The sequence below is a fragment of the Bombus pyrosoma genome, linkage group LG1 (assembly GCF_014825855.1).
Source record: "Bombus pyrosoma isolate SC7728 linkage group LG1, ASM1482585v1, whole genome shotgun sequence".
NCBI classification, from domain to species: Eukaryota; Metazoa; Arthropoda; class Insecta; order Hymenoptera; family Apidae; genus Bombus; species Bombus pyrosoma.
The window spans coordinates 2,611,601-2,636,564 of record NC_057770.1 but is presented as its reverse complement, the minus strand read 5'-3'; the positions used below and the strand labels follow the sequence as shown (position 1 = coordinate 2,636,564).

The 24,964-nt window shown below is 41.9% G+C and overlaps 2 protein-coding genes and 1 long non-coding RNA gene across 10 annotated transcripts in view; 1 reads left to right on the top strand and 2 right to left on the bottom strand.

Moving 5' to 3' along the window:
* Positions 1 to 2,324: 2,324 nt before the first annotated feature.
* LOC122567812 lies at positions 2,325 to 3,229 on the bottom strand. The gene is made up of 3 exons (XR_006316901.1): positions 2,988 to 3,229; positions 2,722 to 2,852; positions 2,325 to 2,618 (listed from the first exon to the last, which is right to left on the bottom strand). It is a non-coding gene; the product is annotated as an uncharacterized LOC122567812 (long non-coding RNA).
* Positions 3,230 to 3,418: 189 nt separating this feature from the next.
* On the top strand, positions 3,419 to 4,764 carry LOC122567759 (ankyrin repeat domain-containing protein 16-like). The gene is made up of 3 exons (XM_043726752.1): positions 3,419 to 4,003; positions 4,089 to 4,352; positions 4,466 to 4,764. The coding sequence occupies exons 1-3, from the start codon at positions 3,697 to 3,699 to the stop codon at positions 4,711 to 4,713; spliced, it is 819 nt and encodes a 272-aa protein (XP_043582687.1). The 5' UTR covers positions 3,419 to 3,696; the 3' UTR covers positions 4,714 to 4,764.
* LOC122567462 (latrophilin Cirl-like) overlaps positions 4,756 to 24,964 on the bottom strand; it is a 365,088-nt gene continuing 344,879 nt past the window's right edge. For 5 of the 8 annotated variants that reach the window (XM_043726368.1, XM_043726114.1, XM_043726027.1 and 2 more), the window contains 10 exons: positions 23,959 to 24,370; positions 23,586 to 23,811; positions 23,320 to 23,485; positions 22,983 to 23,197; positions 22,684 to 22,787; positions 21,557 to 21,601; positions 20,070 to 20,238; positions 18,754 to 18,975; positions 12,635 to 12,832; positions 4,756 to 11,223 (listed from right to left, as the gene is read on the bottom strand). In XM_043726368.1, the coding sequence (XP_043582303.1) occupies positions 10,423 to 11,223; positions 12,635 to 12,832; positions 18,754 to 18,975; positions 20,070 to 20,238; positions 21,557 to 21,601; positions 22,684 to 22,787; positions 22,983 to 23,197; positions 23,320 to 23,485; positions 23,586 to 23,811; positions 23,959 to 24,370 (2,558 nt within the window). In that variant the 3' untranslated portion in view covers positions 4,756 to 10,422. Of the gene's footprint in view, positions 11,224 to 12,634; positions 12,833 to 18,572; positions 18,976 to 20,069; positions 20,239 to 21,556; positions 21,602 to 22,683; positions 22,788 to 22,982; positions 23,198 to 23,319; positions 23,486 to 23,585; positions 23,812 to 23,958; positions 24,371 to 24,964 lie in introns of all 8 variants that reach the window. The other 3 variants (XM_043726203.1, XM_043726533.1, XM_043726624.1) reach the window with 3 other exon arrangements.

Sequence of the window (24,964 nt, the reverse complement as noted above, 5' to 3'; positions counted from 1 at the left end):
TAAATCTTCGTTTCGCTATCAATCCTCATTGCTACACGATAATTTATTTGCCAAGAGTACTAATGAACTAAGAATCGTAGGAATTGAGAAACGTAGCTTGTAGATTTCTGTTACACAAACATAATGATACATAAACGTTGCAGCTTTAGAATCTTCGAACCTGCGTAATTTGTACGAATTTATTAATGCATAATGTTTCACTCGTGATTTATGAAATCTTGCTAAAATATTAGTTGAAGCGTGTGAGAGGTTGCAGATATATTTTCTGTTCGTTCCACTTAAGTTAGGTTCCTTTTTTATTCCAACACATAATCCTTAAATCACAACGATTGGTTCCACTTGGACGTGTGTTCGGATCAATTTTCACGATGATGGAACATTGAAAGAATCAAAGGTATGTAAGGCAATGTGAAAGATTCTTACGCAAAAACGGACGGCGTTCAAGGATCTAGTTTTATTGTTGGCGCGGGCATTTCTGTGCGAAATCACGCAGGGTTTCTTCTCGTCGCGTATATCCGCGCGAACCGATAATCAAGCGGCAACCTCGAACGCGAGTTGTTATTTTCGAATAGGAAGCGAGCGTTTCCGTGTGCATGGCGAGTACAGGCGAGAAAGGAGACGCAAGAAAACCGAACGGGTCTGCGTACGAACAGAGAAAAATCTGCGCGTCGCTATAAAAGCGCGAGCGTTATTTATTTTATTCTTGTTTTCTGGCTGGCGCCAGCTGATCGTCGTCATATGGGATCCGCGCAATTAAAGATTCAATTTCGCATGAAATTATAGTTATCCAGTCTGGGGAAAATGATGTGTTATTACAGGTCTGCTCGGTCTGTTCCGTTCTTCGCTCGCTGATGACTTCTTTCGATCCGCGAACATTTGTCACGGGCAAAAAGTCTTTGTAAAACAAAGTCTTGGTAAAACGCAATTGAAACCGTAATGGATAACGCGTACTACGTCTACGAGAAGTATTTCTGGAGACATCTTTAACCAGCGCAGGTAACAAGGAATCTTTTGATTCGTTAGGGCGTTACATACAAAGCACGAAATTTCCTCAAACGCAAATTTATTAACGAACGAACCAAGATTAACGTCTTCTTTGCTCAGATGCAAATTTACGTTCAATTAGCAATTGTTTTCGGTCACAGCGTATTGATATGAATCGGCGCCACATAGATTAACGATAGATTAACGAGTTTGTATGACTTTGTTAGAAAGGCAGAGCTTGGACGGAGCGCAACAACGATCAATCTTTACGTGCATAAATTAACTTTGCACGGGGATTGAATGCGATGCAGGTTGAAAGGAGATTCACCGTATGCAAATTGACGATCGATTGTCGGGACCGTGGGGTGAATTATACCCATGTTGGCCGACATTATGGCTAACAAAGGCAGGGCTGGCACCGCCATCATCCGAATGCTTTACGAGCCAACGTAATAATCAAACGATCCAGAAAGTTGCAGCTCGTGAGTATTTATCTCTGCCTACGTTCGAAAGTATTGAATCGGTTTTGTTCTATTCAGCTCGTATGCGAGCGTATACAACGTTCTATCGTTATTGTTCGTAAGATTGATTCTAATCACGAGAACTTACGTTGATGCACGCGGTGGCAATTTACGTATTAGAATTTTAGATCGCGGCACAAAATGCATTTAATCGATCTTGTTTGAAAAACGGAAATTCCCTTCAGGTTTGTATCGACGGTAGCGTTATTACGATATATGACAAATGCTGATCAATGAACGCAATTCGTAATACATGTGGCAGCAAGGCCATGGATAGCCGCATCGCGCGAATGGCAATGCGACCAGCGAGATAAATAACAAAAGACGACGAAGGCGTCTTCAGTCTGGCAATTATATCGAAGCGAAAGGTGGATGGTTTTGATCGAACCTTGAACGTTCGTGCGAAGAGATTTTCTCGCGATGCACGATGCTCACCGTGTAGCCACATACTCGGTTGCACAACCAGCCCGGAAACGCTTTATTGGTGGTTAATTGTTTGCATTGTTATCTGGCGTCGACATAACGGTTATGGAAATTCCGCGGAAAAAAACGAAATTGCCTTTCTAAGTAAATCACGATCTCTTGCTTTAAACTATGTTTCATCCTGTTCCTAACGCTAACGAGATATAACGACGAAATATACACTTGAATATAGAATTAAATATAAAATTCGTAGGAAAGAAATCGAAGCGAAGGACGCATGAAAAAAATATATAAGAGAAGGAGGAGAAATATCAAATTTTTATAAAAAATAAAACGAATGAAATGCGTGGCTGACTAAGTAGTTAACTGTTCGTTAATGTACGGACTGCAGATATATATATTTGAAGTTTGTATTTATTTTTCTATTCACTTCCTTATGAAGTAAAAAAGATTTAATCTTTTATCGAAGCGAGCATCTCTTACGCATTCAATTTCATTATGACATTGTAATTGCGAGATTCTTATGATTCACGGCGATGATAGGTTTCGCACGATTAATTTTACTTTCAAAGCGGCACTACACTCGGTTGGCTTAGCATTGCTACAGTGTTTACAATTTCTATTTTCGTGTTACGTAAGTACATCGTAACAAACAGCTTTATCTGTCACTGTGATTTTCCTTAAAAGTATCTATAAAAAAGGAAAAAGAACAATATGCAGGTATAAAGTAAAAACGTACATTTTTAATTACTATATATATAAGTAACGCAGATGTAATATACGCTTTTAATACCTAAAATTTCAGGTATGCGTACGGTTGTTTGAAGTTAGAAGTGTTTTCAAATACGTAAAACCTTTTCGCGCCATTGAATTTATTTGTATCGACTATAGGTAGCGCTATTTCTGATTCCCTCGTTTGGTAATCTATACGCAATAGGTAATATTGTAAATGACATTAAAATGTTTAAAAAATCCAGAGTACTTCATCGAGGCTTAAGATATGTTAGCTGATATCTATTCTATACTTTGCCAATGTTTATATATCTTTGTGTACGGTACCTTTCTATATATTTTTTTTATCACAAATGTCGGTCGATATCATTGAAACGACCATGTTCTTTCCGATTTGGTCAGTTACTATAACTCCACGTTCTATGGGTAAGGTAGAATCGGTAAAGCGACTTGTTTCATTGGCAGGACTGCAATTTTGCGTTCGCCATTTTGTTAACTGTCGGTATTTATTGACGCGTGAGTTTTCATTCGCCTTAACTTTTATTGTCTTAATCGCTTCTTACTAAAAGTTTGAAACTTCGGTACAAATAAACTTCTACAGTTCGCGATTGTAGGAAGTAAGATAGGAAAGCACTTGTTTTTAGTTTTTTCTTATTTTTTTTTTGTTTATAGTTTTATAGATTCTCTTCTATTCTCTCAGGTCATAAGATCTTCGCAAGAAGAGAGATTTTTAATAATTTGATCTTCGAGTGAGCGAACACATTAGTTTAATACTGAATATGGCCACAAGGTGGCGGACGTTATTATGAGTTTGTGCTGACTTTGATATCTATTCTATATTTTGCCAAGGTTTATATATTTTTGTGGTTCTTTGTTAATTTGTTAACCTCAATCATTTCAAACATTTCTACAACGTGTGTTCAAACGTTCAGTTTCTTAAATATCTTTCACCAAACACTCTCATCTTTGTGAACAAGTACATTTTACCATTTTTATTCGATGTATACTCCGTTTGTTTGGCAATAAAAGTTTATATATGAAGGATCCTAACCTATCACGAAACTTCCTGCACGCATGTCAGAATGGAGACTTATCAAGAGTGGAAACTCTCGTATCGAAGCACGACATTCAAGATTGGACACACTTCAGACACACGACTTCCGGTGACACCGCGTTACATCTTGCCACCCGCGAGGGTCGTTTGAATATCGTTCGATACCTATGCGAGAATTTCAAGAAACCAGATTTTAGAGTGAACGTCGCCAGTAGAGATATGAAAAGACCGCTGCATGAAGCGGCGCAGTTTGCTCGTAGCGATATACTCAAATATTTAATTGAAAAAGGTATTTATCTTTCAGAGGTATTTGTGGCGCTAATTTTATTTTATAATTATAAATATATCATTCGCAATGTTATTCTCGTTTAAAGGTGCAGATGTGGATGCCTTAAAACGCGCTGATTGGACACCGCTCATGCTGGCGTGTACAAAAACCGGAAGTGATGCCTATAAATGCATCGTAGCGCTTTTAGAGGCAAAAGCAAATCCGCTTTTGCGAAATAAAGATGGATGGACGTCGTTGCATCTAGTTTGTCGATCTGGCGATGAAAATGCTTTTGATTTGTTAGTAAATAAATTTGTTGAACGCATCGATGATCGAAGCAATAATGGTCGTAGTGTTATGCACATTGCTGGTAAGAATTCTTCCACGAAATATTTTTATATTACCAATGATATACAAATGGCGTAATGCATAATTAGTCTAAATATTTATAACTATGGATTATGAACTTGTTGGAATATACAGCATTTCACGGTCATGAGGGTCTAGTCAATCGTCTTATGGCTCTTAATACGAAACTTTTGAACGCGCGTGATTCCTCGGGATCTACTCCTCTTCACGAAGCAGTTAAAGGAGGTCACCTATCCGTTGCAAAACGATTAATTGATTTGGGAGCTGATATCGAAGCTAAAGACAACGCTGGTCAGACTATTTTACATATAGCAGCTGTAATTGGAAATACAGAAGCTATTAAAGCCATTTTGAAAAACTAATTTCGGTAGGAGATTTTTTAAAATAGACAAAAACGAGACACATTTTATTCAGAGATTGGTACACATTTATTTATCCTTTTTTCCTGTATCAGACAGTCTTAAAGAAGCATACAAAAATGAAGAAACGGAGGCTCTTAGTAGATCGGAGATACCTAGATTTTACATTCTTCTTGTTCGTTTGTGTTCTTCTTTTTCTTCTTCTTCCTCTTCTTCTGCTTGTTGTTCGGTGTTCCTCTTCCTTTTCATTTGTCAGCGTGCGCAGGCAGGCGATGATTCACTGGAAATCTACGCGCTTAATTACGTGCTAAAACCGTGTCCGCATATTTCTTTCTCTTTCTTTAATTACGTTCCTTAAATATCACTTACAAAGAGAGAACATAAATGGTAAAGATCACAGAATTTTCGCGAATCCTATGTGAACATGAATCGTGCGTCGGTTTGTCCAAAAATTCTGTAATACGACCGATGCTGCTTCGTGCCTTTGGGTAAAACGGTTCAGAAAAAAGCCGATTCGAAAAATATTCCGACGCTTTGAGAGGATGGCTGCGGGTGGGGAAGGGATATTTTTCAGATGATCGGTGGAGTGTGCACACGTGGATGCATGTACATGTGGGCGTAGTGCGTTTCTATCTCCGCGGATTGACTTTCTGCGATTGCTTCGAATTTTCTTTCTCTGGCCCTCCCGATACAATTTTTTCCATTTTCTCTTTCCTTTCTTTCTTTCTTCTTTGCACACAAAAACGAAAGCTTAGCCGCTAAATATCTCGAGGGACGACTCGATCGTGGTTCGTTTGGAAACTCGTTTACGCGATACTGCTGCAGACAAGAGAACAAGGACGAAAAGTAAAGAGAGACAGCACACACAATTTGAAAGGAACATCTCGAGATTGGACAGTACGGACAGGTGTACTCGATCAGAGAAAAGATCAGCTTCGCGCCTACTTTGTCGCGTGAAAAGAGGAGAAGGATGGAGATCAAGGGCGAGGGGTTTGAGAAAGGAGGGGGATGGAAGAGGATATTTATATTTATAAAACGGCTAAGGATAAAACATGCACTGTATATCTGTCCATCTGATTAACTGCTTGCACATTTTCATTCTTAATCATTCCCCTTCTTTTCTCCAATCTTTTTTCCCCTCTCTTCCGCTTTTGTCTAACGTTCGTGTTCTTCGTTTGTTCCTTTCTCCTGACTTTCCATTCGTTCAAGTAACAGTAACCTAACGCACGGGACGAGTGCTTGAATTCATATTATTTTTTTCTTTTTACATTCCCTCCTTCTCTTATCGAACCTACATATTTATCGTCCTTTCTTCTCTCTTTTTTTTTTGTTTGTTCTTTTATTCATTTGTCGTTTACTTCTCTTTAGTGGAGTTCGTTTATAAATATCCAAAGATTACTTGGGCTCTCATTTAATATTGTTTTTTTTTTTGTTTGTTTTACTTCCTCGCTTAATTTATTTACACATTAACTAATTACGCTTGGGACTTAAGTTAAATCGCGTCACGCGTCCGCCATCACGATAATAGTCATTGTAATATCCACTACTTACTAATAACTTGTCTTATCTAAATGTATTCTTTTCTGTTTTCACATCGATCGTCTCGGTCGCCTCCTTCTTGTTCTCTCTCTCTCTCTCTTTCTCTCTCTCTTCCCCTTTCGTTCTTTACCTCTTTCTCTCATTTCCTCATGCACACATAATTCTCTCTCTCTCTCTCTCTCTCTTTTCCATTTACATTACAACGTGTTCAACATGTACAAAGCCCTATTTACATTATGTACACCTCATTTCGAGAATTTCCCAATGATAATGCTTCTATCTCTCTCACTCTCCTCTTTCGCGCGCAACAATCTCTTAAACCAGTGCGTCTTCTTTCCTTTCTGTGGCCGCCGGTTACGCCGTTGTCGATGCTTAGAAAATAAAGAGAGAAGAAAAAAAAGAAAAGGAATAAAGGAAAGACAATTAAAAAAGAAGGAAAAAGAAGACAGACGGAAAATTACGTAAATTCGTAAATCGATTGCCTATTCACCAGGCACGTTTGCGCTCGAAGTTGTTCCCGTCTACTTGGCTCGTACACCCTTTTATCCCCTTATCTCTTTCAATTACGATAAGTCGAACGGATGGAATGTAGCTGCGTTTACGATTATATCCGATAATAGTCGTTCCGTGGGCAAGACCTTTCGCTTGTACAAAAATTCATAGAACTAAGCACCGCCGCGTCGTGGACAGAGCGTTGGAGGACGTTCGCGAGACGCGACGACACAATCGTCGAGGGATACAAAAACCTTTCGTCCCTTTAATTCGCCTTGGAATCACGGGATTTAACAATCGCGTTTCGAAAAATGTAACATGCGCTTCCGTGATTCGCGTTCACCGGAGCGCGCGTCGAGAAATAAAATCTTAACGAGTTAAAACGTAGAACGTCGTCGCGCACCGTAACGTACCGTAAAATTTGTTAAAGTCTAAGAGCAACCGCACGAGAGTTTTAGACGTGAAACAACGCGAGTCCGATCTTCATTTCTGATATCGTTCAGGCTTGTCCGCGTATCTCGATTCCAATTCGATACAGTTTGATTTTTGCAATACTCGGTACGTTGCTCTGTAATTGTCGGAAAATGATATCTCGCGGTTGGTTGTTGCTTATCGTGACGACGAGGGAATGTAAAAGTGGAACGAAAAAATGTCGAGGAAAGCGTGCGAAATTGTCGACGCTGGGATACACGGTTGGTTGTCGAACGGCGACGATTCGATACGCGACGACCGAGAAACGCGCGTACAGACTTCACGTATTTATTCGCTACGGGCAAGAAACGAGACGGCAGAATTTTCATGGCGTTGGAAATTATATATACACATACTCGATAGGGTTACACATTTTCGTTCTACCTTTAACATCGTGGACAGAAACGGTTTTCAGATGCTTGACTGTCATCTCAAGCTACGCTTGTGCGAAGGGTCTTCTAAACAGGAAAAACCAAGATAACCGCGAACGGGTTTTCACGCGATGCCAGAGTGAGCAATTACGTTTCATAGAAATCGGAGGAAACGTTCGTAACGCTTAATATAGCTACGCTGGTACCCTTAAAACGCTGTTTATCGCTATTTTAATAATTCGCCTATAGATTTATTCGTCTTAACGTACGATTTGCCGGAAAGAAGGATCACGGCCGGCCCGGCTGAGCAGAGAAATAAATTAAAGAAAAAGGAAACGACGAAACGCTGTTCAACCGAGAGAAAGACTATATTGAATTCACTGTGTTCGCGTGCGCCCTTTCTCGTTTAGGCAAATTTAAACTTCGATCAATTTAAACATAATTTAACAGGTTTCCGTTTGCGTATAACCGTAATAACACAATTAAAGAACAAAAGCTTGGTAAAAGAAGAACCTTGTCTCGTCAATTAGTCAATCCAACATATCTTTCTCCAGTTAGAAATGGAGAAGTCAGATGAGGAAGTCGAATGTTCCGGGAAACGAACATCGAGCCATTGGTGACGTGTTTCAGAGCTCGACGTTCGTTCGTCTAATATATACGCTTACGCTCGTCGACGATGGATCTTCTTTGCAAGCAGAAAATGTCGTCGATCGATTCGACCACCGAACGACGACGATTCGTTCGATCTATCTCGTTTCGATACGATCATCTTCGATCCGTAATTATATTCGAACGATCGCGCGTCGCCGATCGTCGATCTCGATACGACCGCTAATTACACATTAGATAACACTCACGGATGATAAAAAATAAATAGCGCGCGGGTTCCCTTAGTTACATATTAGATTACGCGGTTACGACATATACCTTTTTGTTCTTTAAAAAATAGTAAAAAACAGTGACTAAGTTTTCTTCGCTTTTTCCACGTCGCTCGGAAAATCGCTTTGTATCACTATATATATATATTTATATTTATATTTATATATATATATATATACTTGTTTCGTACAACTCTCACCCACCTTCTCTCTCTCTCTCTCTCTCTCTCTCTTCGTATTTTCTATATATGTATATATATATATATAAATATAATATCGTTACTGTATACATACATATACATTTATATATATATATAATTTTTTTTTATTTATAAAAATAACATTCTGGGACTAAAACGTAACGTTCCAAAGCAATATACATTGAGGAGCTGGCTGGGACGACCGATAAAGGTAATTTTAACCGCTGGCTCTACCTTTGCCCGGGTAGAAAATTCAAGTTTTCAATCATCGAAACTCGTTCGAAATGAACACGCGCGTCCCTTTCTTCTCCGGAACTCGAAGATTCTTTTTCCTTCTATCTCGCGAAGATACTGTCTGCATCTTTTGACAGATCGTGTCGCACGGAATTTTTCACGAAAGCAGTCTTAAGACTTTAGAAGTAACTCTACGATGCGACTAATGTAACGCGATAGTGATTAATCGAAGTAAGCGTTGATCGATTATTAAGTAACTTTAGTTTTCTTCTACGTTCCGTGGCGAGGTCGTTTATCGATCAGCGCACCTGCGATATGTCGCTGCTCTCCGGTTCGATGAAAGCGGAGACGTTTGCAAGGAAACACGGGCTTCAGATTCCTTTATCGAGTCGTCGCCGATTTCCTTCGGGGATTCAAATCGAATTCTCGTTGGTTCGACACTCGTTAACGAACGAATTTTCACGCCCCCGCGGCCAAACCTTTCCCCATTCGATCTCGATATGTCTGTTATTTTTCATATTATCCACGAATCACTTTCGTTAACGAGCAAAGCCAGCATCGACGAAACGATCGAGGAGAAAATCTTCTCTCGATTTCTCAACGCGTACGAGAACAGGCTTCGAGGATACGATCGACAACGAACGAGAACATCGTCCCGAAGAACGCAAGGAAATTAATTCGCTCTGATATCGTTACACTTACTTACGAGCATATACACGATGACTTCTCGTTCGAGTCGTTTACAATCGGCACGTGTACCTCGAAACCTCGAGCTCTGTAAGCGTTCTCCTAGCAAAATCTTAGCAATCTAAGAGGACTCGTCACGTTTTATCGTTTTCCGTACGACATCGTATTTTCCACTCTGTCAGTGAGCCAATCCGAAAAAGCCGAGCACAGCTTCGACGGTACAACGACGATCGATTAACTTCAACAAGAGGTCCGTATCGAATAATTCACGCTATCGTACACAGATCTTCGACGTTTCGTCACACATTCGCACGGTTCTAGTTCTGGAGACGACAGACACGTCCGTTTCGCGTGGACTTTCGCCATTGGTTGCACGCAATTCCCGAGTAAACGGATATGGAAACACAACAAAGGAGGTTCGGGGCCATCCTCGTAGATCGGCCCGCTTATGGCTATAGAACGCGGCAATTATCGGGCTCCAGGTCGATCAGTCGCGTTCATGTTTGAGCTAGAGACGCGTTGTCATCGTTCGCAACTCGTTCATCCGGTCGAACGTAGCTCGAGACGCGTCGGTTGTCCCGGTGTGTGATGGTTTTCTTCAGTGAGGAACCACCGTACACGTCGCGTTAAACAGAAGATCGCCATCGTCGTAGTCATCGACGATATCTCAAACTTCGCGTGTTGAGGACGCGACCCTATAACATTCACGAACTACGCGTTGCTTCGATCGTTCCTTCGTCGATGGCCACGAGACGCGGCGTCTCGACAGCAAGGAGCGCATCCATCGTCCTCGTGCAGGAAGACGAAGAGGACGACAGGATCCTGCCAGTGGAGAGCGTTCTAACACTCGCTGTAGGAAGGCGGTGGCATTCCGCGCCCGGTATACATGTCCGTCTGCGGCTGCAGATGACAGACGACCGTGTGTCCATCTAGAACCGCGACTGTTCTCGTGTGATCTGGCTGAGGCGGTATACCGTAACTGGCCGGAAGTCGGGGCAGCTCGCCACGTTCGTACCATGCTTGCTGCTTTCGTAGCTTCTCCCAGCAAGTGTTCAGGGTCCTCTCGAACGCAGGACTGTACTCTGACGCGTCACAATGGATATTTCCTCCGCCGCCACGGTCCGTCAACGTTTGCCCGTAATGCATCAGATTTCTATCGGTGGCCGGCGAGTATGGGATCAGCGGTCTGTGATCGCCGTAACTTCTCGACGATTGTCTGCTCATGTCGCTTTGCCTTCTGCCGTCCTCGTCGGACATGTCCGATACTTGAATCTCACCGCCGCCGCCGCCGCCACCGCCGCGCTCGATCTCTTCGTAAACTGGTTCGTCCTCGTTCGTCAAATCCCGCGGAAGATGTACGTGTTGACCGTGATGGGCGTGCAGCTGATGATGAGCTGGTCCGTTACTACGACCGTCCATGATCTCCGTGTATTTATGTTTGTACGGTATCGCAGTCCTTCGGCCACCACCGCCGCCTCCGGTAGTCCTGTTGCCGCTCATCTCGTTGTTCTCGTTCATTCCTCTCGCGCCGCGGTTTCGTCCGGAGTGTCCCAGGGTCAGGGTATTGTGCGTCCTAGGCGAGTCTTCTTGCTCGGAGCCACCATGGCCGGAGTCACGGGAATACGATTTAAAAGAAATGTTCTGCGGGAGAGACAGATACGTTTAAGTAACCGCAGGTTGATGACGGTGCGAGGGATTTGATGAAATTTGATGGTCTGATAAATAACATAAAGTGACTTGGCGTGTAACTTGGTATGTACGGGGAAGGGGGTTGTGAGTGCGTGAACGATGATCTTCGGTATTTCTGGAGTGGCTTTCTAAGTTGAATTTAGAATTAGACTACCGAGGAATTCTTTGGAGAAAGAGCTCGCAAGAGAAAATGATGAATCAAGTAAATCGAATCGAAGCGATTCTGATTTTGTGATATTACCTTCGTTTGAATCGGTAATTAGAATGCCTCTTGAAGGATTTTGTTCCTTTTACATTTACTAGCTGATTAATTATAAATTTCTTTCCTTTTTATTCTTTCCATAACTGCGACTATTTGATTATAATTTCATATTCATCATAAAGCTGTAAGTTCCCTTTTTTAGAAAGCTCTTCAATTATTAATTTAACTCGCAGAAATGCAAGGATCTCGTTCGTACGATACCTACGAATTATAAATAGGGGAGGGTCAATGAGTCTCATCGAGGATCCACCTCGATGACCTCGGGAACGTTTTACAAAATTCACGAGCTCGCATGCATGGTCGAAGGAACGAGCGAGAAGATCCGTTACGTGCTGTATGATGATATGTACAAAGGCTATGATCATAAGGGCACGTTCATAGTATCATTCTGTCACTACTGAACGAAAACGTAAAACACACACAACGAGCTACGCGCCCCGTACGAAAATAAACACGTTCATCTTTGACAAAACTGAATATGGTCTTGTGTCTTTCAGTGTACCTATATACATTCTCCAGGATCATCGTCGAATTCGAAACCACGAAGGTATTTTCTTTCCAGGATCATATATTTTTGAACGGCGAAAGACGCCATCGTCTGTCAATTTTCTTGTATTTTCCACGAATTTTCTTTCGTTGATCAACTTGGAGGTTTCGAAAACGAAATGATCGCGATGACACAGAGAACGAAAAGGGAGGAAATAGGGGGGAACGCAAGCTCTCGTCCGACGAATATGTTCCACCGGAAACGGGTTTCCCCACACCTCCATGCGATTTCGAAGCGTCGGGTCTGGTCGAACCACGAGGTGTCCTCTAAGTGTGCAAAATGTGTTTCTAGGTGCTTGTCAAGTAAGGATCGAAGAAACGTAACGAAAGAGAATGGAAAAGACGTGTTGAAAAACTAAAAACATGAGAAGAGAATGAACGTAAAAAGAAAAATAAAAACCATGGCACACCATGCAGTCAATTAGAGAAACAATGGCAGAAGAACATAGTGAGAGAAAGGAAAAAGTTCGATCGAAACAATACACGACACGAGCGAGCGAGCGAGCGAGCGAGCGAGTGAGCGAGCCTTTTTCTTAGCTGCGGTGAGTTAGTTACCTTCCACATGAGGTTTTTGTTAAGGTGGCCCCAAGTGGCGGTGGCAGATTTGGGGATATTAGGAGCTGAGGGTAAGAAGGCGTGACGGGCGTATGGCAGGGTGGCCACGATGTGAGCCTCTGTTGGAGAGGATTCACGTGGCACTGTAACTGCCGGCTGCCTATCGACAATCGCCCAGCTTCGACCGGACGCCAAGTACTGGAAAAATCGAACCATTCGCCGTTCTCTCTTAACCCTTCGTTTACTGATACGCAAGGGGATGATCGAGTGTTGTGTCCTTTTTCATGAATCAGCGTATATGTGTGAATCGTTTAGGGGATGTCATTTGAAATATTCTTATGGGGCCGTGTGTTCACGATGATTTGATGTAGTATATTTGGACGATTGTTATCCATCGTCAATTACGCAATTCGTGAGTCATATTGTAATTGGAAATTACGTCGGGTCGAGGTTGTTATGTTCATGTAGTACAATACACGAGGGTATAGTACTCTCGGTCCACGATACTGGAAAGATCAAGTGATTAATATCGAGGACATATCTGACACGGTGAATAACAGCGAAATACCGATATTAAGAGAATATTAAAGCGTCGAATAAAAGATCGTAATTAACTTTAAACAATCGATTACGAAAGTATCGCAATTTACCAGTAAACAAAGGGTTGCTCGAATGTCACGAAACCTTAGACAAAACACCCTGCTCCGTAATTCCTCGCGTCCTTCTACGTATAATCTAGACAAAATTCCACACGTTCTCCGTCACCGGGAACTTTCTTCTTTCTCAAGAGTTCCCTTCGAAACTAATTAACCCAGCAACGCGAGGTTGTTCGTGACAAATACGGGCCGGTGCGATCGTTCTCGTCGCCAGGCGGACGGATTAGTCGGATTTCGTGTGACACGGTTAAAAAAGGGCCTCCGACCTATCGGAAGCGACGCGCACACGGAAGATACGGACAGGGTAAATCCGACGATATCTGACGGAGCTGCGATGCTCGCCGGAAGTGTGGCGGATTTAACTCGTACACGGGCAAATCTACGGCCTAACGGACTGAGATACGCGAAGTCAACACGCACACCCCGACCTCGTGCGTGTTTGGCTTGGAACGATACGCGACCACACCTGTTTTCCGGCCTCGCGTGAACGACGATGAACCGCCGACTTTCGATCGAGATTTTTTCCGCTTTCGACGAAACGTCGAAACAAGGACGAGTGACAGATTTCGGAAATTTATCATTTTTCTCGCCCTTTATATTTAATCGAGAAGAATTTTGTTCTTATTGCGTTATTATCCTGAAGAGCATCCAATGAATTTTCTCTCCTTTTACCAAGTTAAGGTAATCGTCGTCTGAGCTTACCCAACAGATTTTTAGCTTTTATTACGTTTTACGAATCCGTTTCGGATAGCTCTAGATTATTTTTGAATCCGTCAAGACACTTTTCCAACTTTAAACAATATCGAGTTACAATAATAATTGAGATTAGTAAATGCACGAACAATTGTCGAAAAATTATTTGATTTTTAAGTGCTTTTTCCGTTGGAAAGGTTCTAGATTATCGATTCGTTGGTATTCCCTTGAAGCGAGAAGGCAACACGATGGAGCAAGGTGAGATGCGACAGAGATCGTGGCGCGGGGAGAACGAGTCTTCTTTGTTTTCTTACTGTCTGTAATGAGGTAACGTCGGGAACCGGCTCCTCGTTTGCGCGGCTGACGTGCAACCGTGCCGAGACTGGGCCGTCTGTATCAGAGAGGAAATAGCGTAATACCGATCATCGTGATGGCGTTTCACCGACCCATCGAATAAAATTACCATCGTGCAACTTGTAAAACCGGCTTTGATCAAACCGTTCTCGTTCTAATGGGAACGCACCACTTTTCCACGTTCGCTCGGCTAATTATGGATTTTCGCGTTCTCGTGCTTTGCAGTTAAAGAACGTGAAGCGTCTCCGAGTTGTTGGAGCGCGAGCTGGATCGTTAGAGGCTTCGATGATCCGTATTACCCTATCCTTGCCTCTCGTCGCGCGAATGTGCACCTGGTGTTAATTAGCGAAAACGCACAGAGCAAGGGGAGAGAAAAAAAAATAGGAAAAAAAAAAGACGATGTGTCTGTTTATCCATGTGCGTATGTCTGCGTACGTGTATGAGTGTGTCCGCGTGTATGCAGAGAGCAAAAGTAGTCGAGAATAGTGTGCGAGTGTGTATGTGTGTACGTTGCGAAGGAGGTGTGAGAGAGATGTGAATCGGATCGGTTCGACGAGGTCTCTTCTCGCCTTTACGGTTTTCTTCAGTCTTCGCGGTCATGTAACCGATCGTGTGATAGGTGAGTAGTCTAAAGAGCGTCTCGACGCGTGTAAACACGTACGTTTGCCCGACTGTGAACCGAACCGAGGCCGTTGATCGAAAGGCGCAGAAATATGTATTTTCGAAAGGGAACGAAGAGAAGAGTCAAATCGGGCGCTTTTCGATCGAACGATCGCTTGACAGCAAGCGGCTTAAAGATATTTTTGGACTGCGTGGACAGAATTCGACGAACGCGAAGGATATATAGGATAAGATAAAATCTATAGCTATGGCATGGATTGCAAAAATGTTTTTTATACGTATTTCGATAAATACGTATATTAATCGTATTCTGTCCACGCGGGCGGCTAAAAACAATATTCGCTCGTACATTACGAATCTTTCTGAACGTATACTTCCTTCATGTTCTACGGAAATTCGTTTAAACTTCTTTAATGATAGTATTACCGGTGGGCTCACGCATCAGTGACTCCAGAGTAAAAAAGGAGTCGATAAGCGACAAACAGGTTTGCGAGGAAGCCATGGCTGATTTGCTAGAGCAGATGCTATTCAATGGAATGTGGGACCTGTCTTTTTAACCTTGCAATGGTTAAAATGGTTACTGCCAACATTTTCCTTATACTTTACGCTTTACATATAGGAAATATAGAAGCGTGTCGAACGGTATCTTGTTAAAATTTCAACTGGATATAAAAAATGAAAATTTTGTTAACTCCATATGTATACATACAAGGCAAATGATCAAATCTTTGAACTTTTACACTCTGCGTTCGTGAATATAAATAATATTGAACATTTTCGCTAACGCAGCAATATTAAAGTCTATATCTACAACCATGCACATTGTTGGCGTTAATTCAGCATGGATACCGACGCGCCTCGTTTTAGGGTGATAAAACATTGAGCAGACAGAGAATGGACGCAGGCTGAAAGTGTTGCAAATAGCAGTCAGTCGTCAAAGGCGCAGCTGCGAAACCGATTGTATAAATCATCGATGTTACACATTCGTTATGTTTCTCGTGCGTGTACCGGTCCGTAGCAAAGAGTTTCATTAACGTTCCGGAAACATCATCTGAAATAAATGGCGAGCCGTGCAACGTCGGCTCGTTTCCACGTGCGTTGCAATAAAAGTGGGTCTCGATCTGGCGAGACGTGGGAACAAAAGGAAGGGAATAGGGTACAAAGTAGCCAGCAACCGCGTTACACCAAACCCAGAGCCAGATAAGAAGCACGAAAATCACCATTGTTAGTAGGAGGTCTTGCAAATAGTACGTTCGCGTGTTTACAGGTGTGCAAAAGTCGAGCGAGAGAGCGTGCCATGTACTTTTCGCTTGGTGCTCGAAGACCAATGCTCTATGCTTACCGCGACGAGAATTTTCTCTCGTTTCGTTCTTTCTCGTTTTTGTCGCTTGTCGGAATCGACACCGTTTTCTTTCCTTTTTTTCCCTTTCCACTCAGGGTTGAAACAAGAACCGATATCGTGAATATCGATACAGAGAGAGAGAGAGAGAGGGGGGGGAGGGGGAGGGGGACAATACGAATACAAATTTATCGAGAATAGTGATATTACGAAACACGGTTTTTATTTCTTTGGTTTCCCGGGTTTCGCTGTACGTTTGAATTGAAAGCACGAATTTTTTAATATCTCCCGCGCGCGTTCGAGCTCAACGTTGACAATTATACAACTACGAAAAAAAAAGGCACATCGTGCAACCGTACGAGTGTCGTTTGTTTTTGCGAAAACCACGAGGCACGTGCGTTACGAGCCGTTCTAAAATTCGGTGAATTTACACCGGCGCGTCAATGACAAATTCATGAACAAACGCAGCGGATAAAAAAAGAAACAAGCAACGTGAAAAGGCAAAAAAAAAAAAAAATAAAGAAGAGAGAGGTGACAACGGTATGCAATTATATAATCGTCATAGCAAATGTCGTTTATCATTTTTTAGTCGATTTGTGTCTAGTAATTTCCATTAAATCCGATAAATTCACCCGACAATTGGCAATAAATTTTTACGGAGAACATAACAGCAGCAAGATCGCGCATATTATAGCTCGCTGTGTGGTTATCGTTTCATCTACAACCGAGTATCGTTGTTTTATCATACAAATCTACGGCATGACCACGTTCAATCATGTCACCTATCTCTCTCTCTCTCTCTCTCTCTCTCTCTCTCTCCCTCTCTTTTTCTCTTTTATTGTTCCTCCAAACCAACCCCTGAATATCATTCTTCGCATGCTCTCTTCTCTCCCTATTCCCTACTCTAACTCCCTGAATATATACATCTGCCTGTCTCTCTCATTCTCTTTTTTCTCTCTAAATTTTCTTCACAGCGAGCGCGATAGAGCCGAAAGAGTCGAACGGTTCACGGTTAAATGCCGTTTTAGCTCATCCCGTTCCAGAACCAGCTTTTCGAGGCGGACGAAGAGACTCTCGGTGACGTTAAAAAAGTGTTTCTGGCACGCGTCGCTTTTGAGCGGAACGCGAGGCCATTCGAAACGAATCTCCCTCGACTAGGAGGGTCGAGGACACCCACTTCACAATTTATCCTGCAACAGACTTGGGGTAACACATTAAAAAAAAAAAAAAAAAAAAGAACACGAAGAAGGAGAAGAAAAGAGACGACAAAAGGAAGGTAGCTGGAGGGCGCTATTTCGAAGATGATACGACGACGCGGTTGCATTAGCATACACGAGCGAACAGAGTCGAGGGTGGTTGACGTGTTGCTGGTTAAACGTTTAACTAGTTTCGAAAGCCCTCCATTTCCTGTGGTACTGTCTTTAAATACTAATCACAGAGAAAATCTGTTGCCTTTGTAAAGCGTACCTTCGTAAATCTTTACGAAGTCATTAGGAGAAGTGATAATTGTTAAAAAAGAGACTACCGTTTTGGATGAATAAGAGATTTATATCGAGAGAAGAAGAGGGTGCACGGCACACAGCCAACGATTGCGAAAATTTCGTGATCGTTTGGTGGAACGGTGACAGTGGGTGCATCGTTAAATTGAAGAGGAAGGTCCGGCCTTCAAAGGGTCACGTAGTAGCGGTCGTTAGAACCGCAACGGAAACCATTCTTCTTAATCGCGTGGATGATCGTGCAGCGAACAAGAAAACACGAGTGCTTGGTTGGTGTCGCGGTCGGTCGTCGACGACGGACGAAAGAATTCGCCCGATAAAGGTGCAAGAACCTTCGTGTAGTTATCAACTCGAAAAGCTGGCTGGCGTTCATGTAACGAGCGACAGAATGGCGTAGAGGGAGTGTGTTATTAATTCCAGTACTATTAATTATACTTGCGTTACTGGCAGAAAGCGATAGTCGAAAGTAAAGAATAACAAGAAGAAAAAAATAATGACGGAGTAATAGATGGTGAATAAAGAAGAACAGATGAGAATCAGTTATCGAGTCAAAGACAAATAGAGCTAGTTAGAAAGAAAAAAAAAGAGAGAGAGAGAGAGTGTGACCTATTTTCGTTCGTTCTCCTCCTTCAAAAAATATTCCCTCTTTCGATCGTATGTTTTCACATTTTCTCCCGCGCGACAGACATACAGTTGTCAAAAACTGTTCGAACAACCGTTACGAAGAAAGAAATTGGTTTTTTTTTTCTCGGTTTGGTGTAGAAGCGGCTATCGGATACCTTGCTGAGCGGGATGCCTATTGTGGTTGCTAGGTGCCATCATGTGCATCTGGTGTGCCCCGACCGGCGACCTCAGCGACAAATTGTTCAGGTTCACGTTTATCGAAAGATTCGTATTGTTACAGGCGGCGGTCAGGTTGTTGTGATTGTTCGGCGGTGACGTGGTCGTTGTTGTACCCACATTGGAGGCGGCGTGCGGCGACAATCCGGAGCTATCGGTCGTCGGCGCCGACGGATTCGACGAGGTGTTGTGAGAGGCGAAGTCCTTGCCTCCGTTAGCACCACCGGCGCCGCCGCTGGTACCGGAAGAGCCGCCGGAGCTTCCGGCCACCGTCTTCGAGCACCTGAGGCACTTGGGCAGCCAGGAGTGACGGCGCACGAACTTCCTGTATTCCTTCCTCACCTGCAATGGCGAAGCAAACCCACCCCCCGAACGAAAGGTTTTTTTTTAACGGTGCACAAAGAACCAAGGCAAGTGCGAGCGCGCGTTCGTTTCTCGTTCGTTCGCGTATGAATAATAATAACAATTAAAAGAAAAAAGAAAAAAAAGGAAAACGAATTGAAAAGTATATATATGATATGATCTTCCAGGATGACGATGATGATATACTTTAACGATGAACATATATTTTGATATATTGAGAAACATGATTATGCGATCGAGTTTATGAAGCATTGGTGCCGAATTTACAGATAAATTAGGAAAAGAGCGGTGCATCCTGCAGTGGCAACCAAAATATAAACGTTGTTCAAATGAAAAGGAAGAAGATAACTGAATATAACGAGCTGCAAATCAGGCTACAGGATCCCGGTTAATTCGACAAATAAACGTGGGTGATTTTCGATTGCCACAGCACTTTATTTGAGACATCATTTGTTGTCATCGTGTTCTGTTTTGCGAGATACCATTACGATGTTTAGACTGCGTTTAACATGATTCCTGTCAAATGATCCTCTTGCTTATGGAGTTACTTGCTACTTATATAATACGAAGAATCCGCTTTCGTACATAGTGCATCGAATTCTTATGTTACAAGATCCTTGACTCGTGAATAATTGTGTTAACTATAAACCTTACGATAGAAACAGTTTTACAATTCTCATTATATAAAGTTCCGATTCGACAATTGCTTTCTTACTTTCCTTTAAACTTCGCGTTGACATTGCTTCTTGCTCTCGAAACGTTTCGCGGTTGCTCGATACAAAATTGAAAAATATACGCAATATAATCAACCGAATAAATTAACATCCTGTTTTGTTTTTAATAATAATAATAATTATCGTAAATAATTTGTAACATTCTTTCGCAATAATTTTTCGCGCTGTTTAAAAGATGCCACTCGAATTTCGTTGGTTTCATTAACGATAAGAATGCACGACGAAAGATGAAAGAATGAAGGATGATTCAACGAGGCGTTCTAAACGTTGGAACGCGCGTTAACAACACCAGAGAGTTTAAAGTAAGGTGGATGTTTGGACCCCGACGTATTCCCTTACCTTCTCGTTCTGAACGCAATGGAACACAAAGATAAACAGCCCCTGCAGACTATTCAATATGGTGAAGATGTACGCCATCACGACGGATTCTTGGTTCAAGTAGAGAAGCCCGAAGGTCCAGGTGAGTCCCAGTAGAAATACTAAGACGATCGCTCCTCTCAGCCATGCCCTGGTCAGAAAATATCGATCGATGAGTCACATTGAAGCTGAAAATCTCAAGAACAAGATAATCGCGAGCGATGCTTAAAGGAACGTGAACGAGAGCTATGTGAAGTTATCGGTATGAGGGATTTAGAGAAAAAAATACAAGAAAAAAAAAGGTAACGAAGAGAGTGGGGGTGGAGGGGGGCGAGCGGGGTGAAAGGAAACGATCTCTTTAGTCTCGTGCCATTGAAAGAATTAAGAGTAACGTGCTAAATGATCGATGATGGTGTGACTTTAATTCTAATAATTCCAATGCTACATTTGTCACGTTCTTATCGAAATGGAGCGGCGAGAACACGGAAGATTATCAGGAGACGGCGTTATGCACCGAAGTGCACGCAACATTTCGAGCTGCGCGATGCTAACGTGTACTACTAATGTTGCTCGTTTCTACACGCGTGCACGTGTCGTGTACACACTCTTCAACAAAAGCATTAGCATCGTTAATGTTCTCGCGAGTCTCGAAAGCGGCTGGCGTCCTATAAGCATCGCACACAGTGTTACTATTTCTTACTTCTTTCCACCTTCTCCGTATCGACGTTCCTACTATTTTTTGCTTTTTCTTTTCTTTTCTTTTCTTTTCTCTCCTAGTTTCTGATCTATTAGAAACGATCAAGACTGCGGATCTACGGGAGGATCGGGTACACGAACTACACAGGTAGGCAGGTGTTTGTTACTTCTAATCTCGCGCGTATACACTAAGCTACTCTCAAATCAGGCCTTATACCCGAAACTAAAGGATAAATACGGCATGCGGTTTAAATCGTCGTCTATGTACTCAGAGGAAAGGCAAACAGCGTGATGTAACTAAGAAATTCGGTGAATATCGATCGCCGCCACGTGTGTTCTCTGTCAAGCATTATCGCGAGGATACCACGCTACTTAAGCCGTTGATAATTGCAAATTGCCCAGGCTTTTCTAAACCGATACAGAATGATATAACAATGAGGATAATAACATTTGCGATTCCAGTGAGTCACACGATCAATGTTCGTTCGATTAAACGATCAGCGTGATTTTGTTTTTCCCGTGAACAGACTATGTGCTACGTTCTACATTCTACAGTCGCAAAAAAAAAAAAAAAAAAGAAAAAATGATAAAATGAAACAATTATCGTATCAGTAGCTTTGAATTACAACGAAAAAGAAAGAAGAGAAAACGGTGAACTTGTTAAATGAAAGAATGGTGAAATTAAAGGCATGTGAAACGACGATTAGTAATAGAATGATGTAACAGTGAATGAACGAGATGTGGGTAATAATAAAAATTGGTAAATATCTTACAAGTGCGCTTGCAATTTGTTGGGAAGAGCATTCTCTTCCTTTCCACTACCAACCAACCACGCCATGCAGAAGAATGTAGAACAGTGTAGACAGAAGTGGGTAGAAGATTTAATACAAAAATGAAACAAGACAGCAAAGTTAGGTGATTGTTCCGGCACCATTTTAATTAATTGATTATTAAGAAAAAAAAAAAAACAACTTATTGTTTCGCTAGTGCAGTACTCGATTCGTATTACTATACGTTATATACCTGCGTTAGTACGATAGCACGTTCAACGACATTTAAATACGTTCGAATTATTCGAAAGGAAAATAATGAAAATGAAGTACAAAAAGGACGTAAAATGATTGAAAACGGGGAGAGAAACGAAACATAAAGAGAGAGAATGATTTTTTACGATAAAGCAATTTCGATAATAAAACGAGTCGAGTTTGCACGAGAATTTAACTACCGTCACCAACATTTTCGTACAGAAATTGATCAAGTTAATTACTTATTACTATCTCTCTCTTCATTCGACATAGTTTTGCTCGTTTCATTGAAATCACAGAAAACACAGAACGCAGGCTAATTATCATCGTACTCGTTCGATTGTTCGTGCGTCTAATTTCTCGTTGAAGCATGACTCGACTGTGACGGCATTTTTAATCACATGTAATACATACTTATTGACGAACGTTAGCAATACATGTATGTAATAGATATACATGTATAATTATATATATATATATATATATAGAACGATAGCCATATAGTACCTAAGATTTATAGCAATACAAGTGGTGTGTCGAACGAACGGAAATCTTGCGATCATTCCAACACAGTAAATTAATAAAACGGAAATATATAGAAACGAAAAGAACTCAGCATGGCCGCCAAAAAGATGCGTGACAATAAAAGATTCTCTTTCGGGAGATATCTTTAAGCAAGTAAAGCTTGCGAACGTGAACCGAAAGCACCAAACAAACATTTGGATTCTACTCGACGATAGGATTGATATATCTCGAATGTGTTAACGGACGGACTCGATCGATTACTTTAATATAGAGATACATAATATATATGTACAAATTCATTTGTTACGTTTCTCGTATTTACGGACAAACCCTGGAATTTCTAGGCTTACCTTGCGCTGGCCAATCGAGAGTGCTCCTTACTCTTCATCGCTACGGTCGTGTTTGCGTGCCGGCACATCATATAAATCGCCATCGATAGGAATACCAAGTTTGCCTAACAAGAAAACCGGATAACAGCTTCTGTATCGAACTTATTCTAAGAATAGAATATATAGATAGGTATATCAAATATTCATACGGCTTTACGTTTCATCGAAACACTCGATGCTTTAAAAACATTATTATATATTAATATAACGTGGATCGATTACGATTTATTTTTTACTTGTCTTGGGAACAGTCATCTTACCAGTATAACGAGTATCACTGGTCCAACGAAGCTGAATATGAAGTAGTTATCCGCTCGTAGCCAGCAATATCGATCGGTACCGTAACTCAGAGGATCGATTATACAAGAAATGGCTACGACCAGCAACGGAGCACCATAGGCGACTAGATAATACCAGCGTAGCCTTGATTTTTCTGCTTCGAACACCTCGATCAGCATGACGTATAATTGAAACCCTGCAAAAGAAAATCGAAAGGAAATCAAACTGGTACTCCCGTTTTGCCGAACCGTTATTTGTTGTTAGTTAATGCATGATTCGACAAACGGCAGTGTTGCAGATATTCTATTCGAGAGATACCTTCGAGGAACATCCAGGCGAATGCACAAAGAAAAAAGAAGTGCAACAATCCAGCGACGATACCGCAGATAATTCTCTGATTCGTTTGTCCGATTCCGCAAACGAATAAAATTTCCGCGATCAGCAAGCACACACACAGATTCTTGTGGATGGTTGTTCTATCCGACTGTAACGAAATAGCAAGAAACGCTTGGTAGATGGTCGATCGATGCAGCCAAAGCTTTTGTGCTTTGCGATCAATGTAAGATTCGGCAGGGAATAATTACCTTTAGTCCGCGAAATAATTGGAAGGTCAAAATTGCCAGAACCAGGCAAACCACGGAAATGATACAGCCGATATAGGTGATGATCTGCAACGCGACTTGATGAGCAATATCCAATCTGACGGCGTGCACGTCCATTAGAACGGCGAAATTTGTAAGATGGTTGCACTCGCATACTGTGTGAGTTTCGTTGGTTTTTCGTATTTCACAACCCTCCTCTGACCAAGCACTGAAATGGGAATTAAAAGTATATAAGAATAACAATTATGTTATTGTGTCAACTTCGGAGAACAAGATTTTATTGCGTATGTAAATATTTTCCAAATAAACAACATTACGAATTAGCTAGGGAGATGTAATTAGAAGATGAACTCACCTTAAGATGTAATCCCAGAACACACAAGTCGGATTGGTGACGTTCTCAATGGACAGATGCTTGAAATAGACTCTGACAGGCTCGCTGAGCTGTATGTGCCTTCCTTTGCCCAAAGACGCGGAGATCACTTTACTATTTAGAAGCCTGGTCGTGTTCCTTTTCGGCAATGGCTGAGGGTCGTCGTTCATGACTAACGATGATACCTCAGCTTGCGGCTGTAAGATCTCCTCGAGCCTGTCAAAGGCCATGAAGACCAAACGGACAATGCCACCCTCGCTGTTCTCCAGCAAAGCTCCTCTGGTTAACTCGACACGATCGTTCGAAGCTGCCCATCTCTGTTGAGCTGCCTCCGTCGGGAACACTTCTAGATCATCGCCGATATTCCGGGCATCCAGGACGCGTACTTCCATTACTATTTAAAGAGATATGTGAATCGTAAACATCGAAGGATATCATGATACTTTTATATGGTGTAAACTAGTTTGGGTTGAATGAGATGTTTCGTGCAATTGGAAAGAATCGAAGATATATTTGAAATCCAATACACAATGTATTGAATTCTTTTATTTCAATTGGCGTTTTATAACCGGGAACTCGGATTATTCTCGGTACCAATCATTTTGTTATAACTTTGGCCTTTACTCTTGAACTTTCGAATGCAATACATATTCCGTAGAAACACGTCCACGTGGGGCATCGAAATAAAATTTATATCCTCGGGAAGGTATTTCGTCCTGAACAGGACGGCGCGGCGTTAACCGAACTCCGCAACGTTCGTCAATCTCGCGACCATAAAGTTCCGCTACTCGATTCATCTTCTCGAACGAACAATAAAACTAAACGCGCATATCTTTCTGTCCGTTATTTTTTCCTTGTTGTCACGGTATTTCGCTCATCGTATATTCCATTCGATCAGTCATAAAAGTGACGTCTTCGGCTGAGAAGAAAAATTCGAGAGGACTAAGCCCGGCGATGGTGGTAGCTAGTTTTCTGTTAGCACGAAAGA

Excerpts from the sequence above, each read along its gene's own strand:
- LOC122567759 (XM_043726752.1), top strand. The coding sequence starts at position 3,697 with ATGAAGGATCCTAACCTATCACGAAACTTCCTGCACGCATGTCAGAAT. Across the intron at positions 4,004-4,088 it reads CAAATATTTAATTGAAAAAG|GTGCAGATGTGGATGCCTTA; the intron begins GTATTTATCTTT and ends TCTCGTTTAAAG. Across the intron at positions 4,353-4,465 it reads TAGTGTTATGCACATTGCTG|CATTTCACGGTCATGAGGGT; the intron begins GTAAGAATTCTT and ends TGGAATATACAG.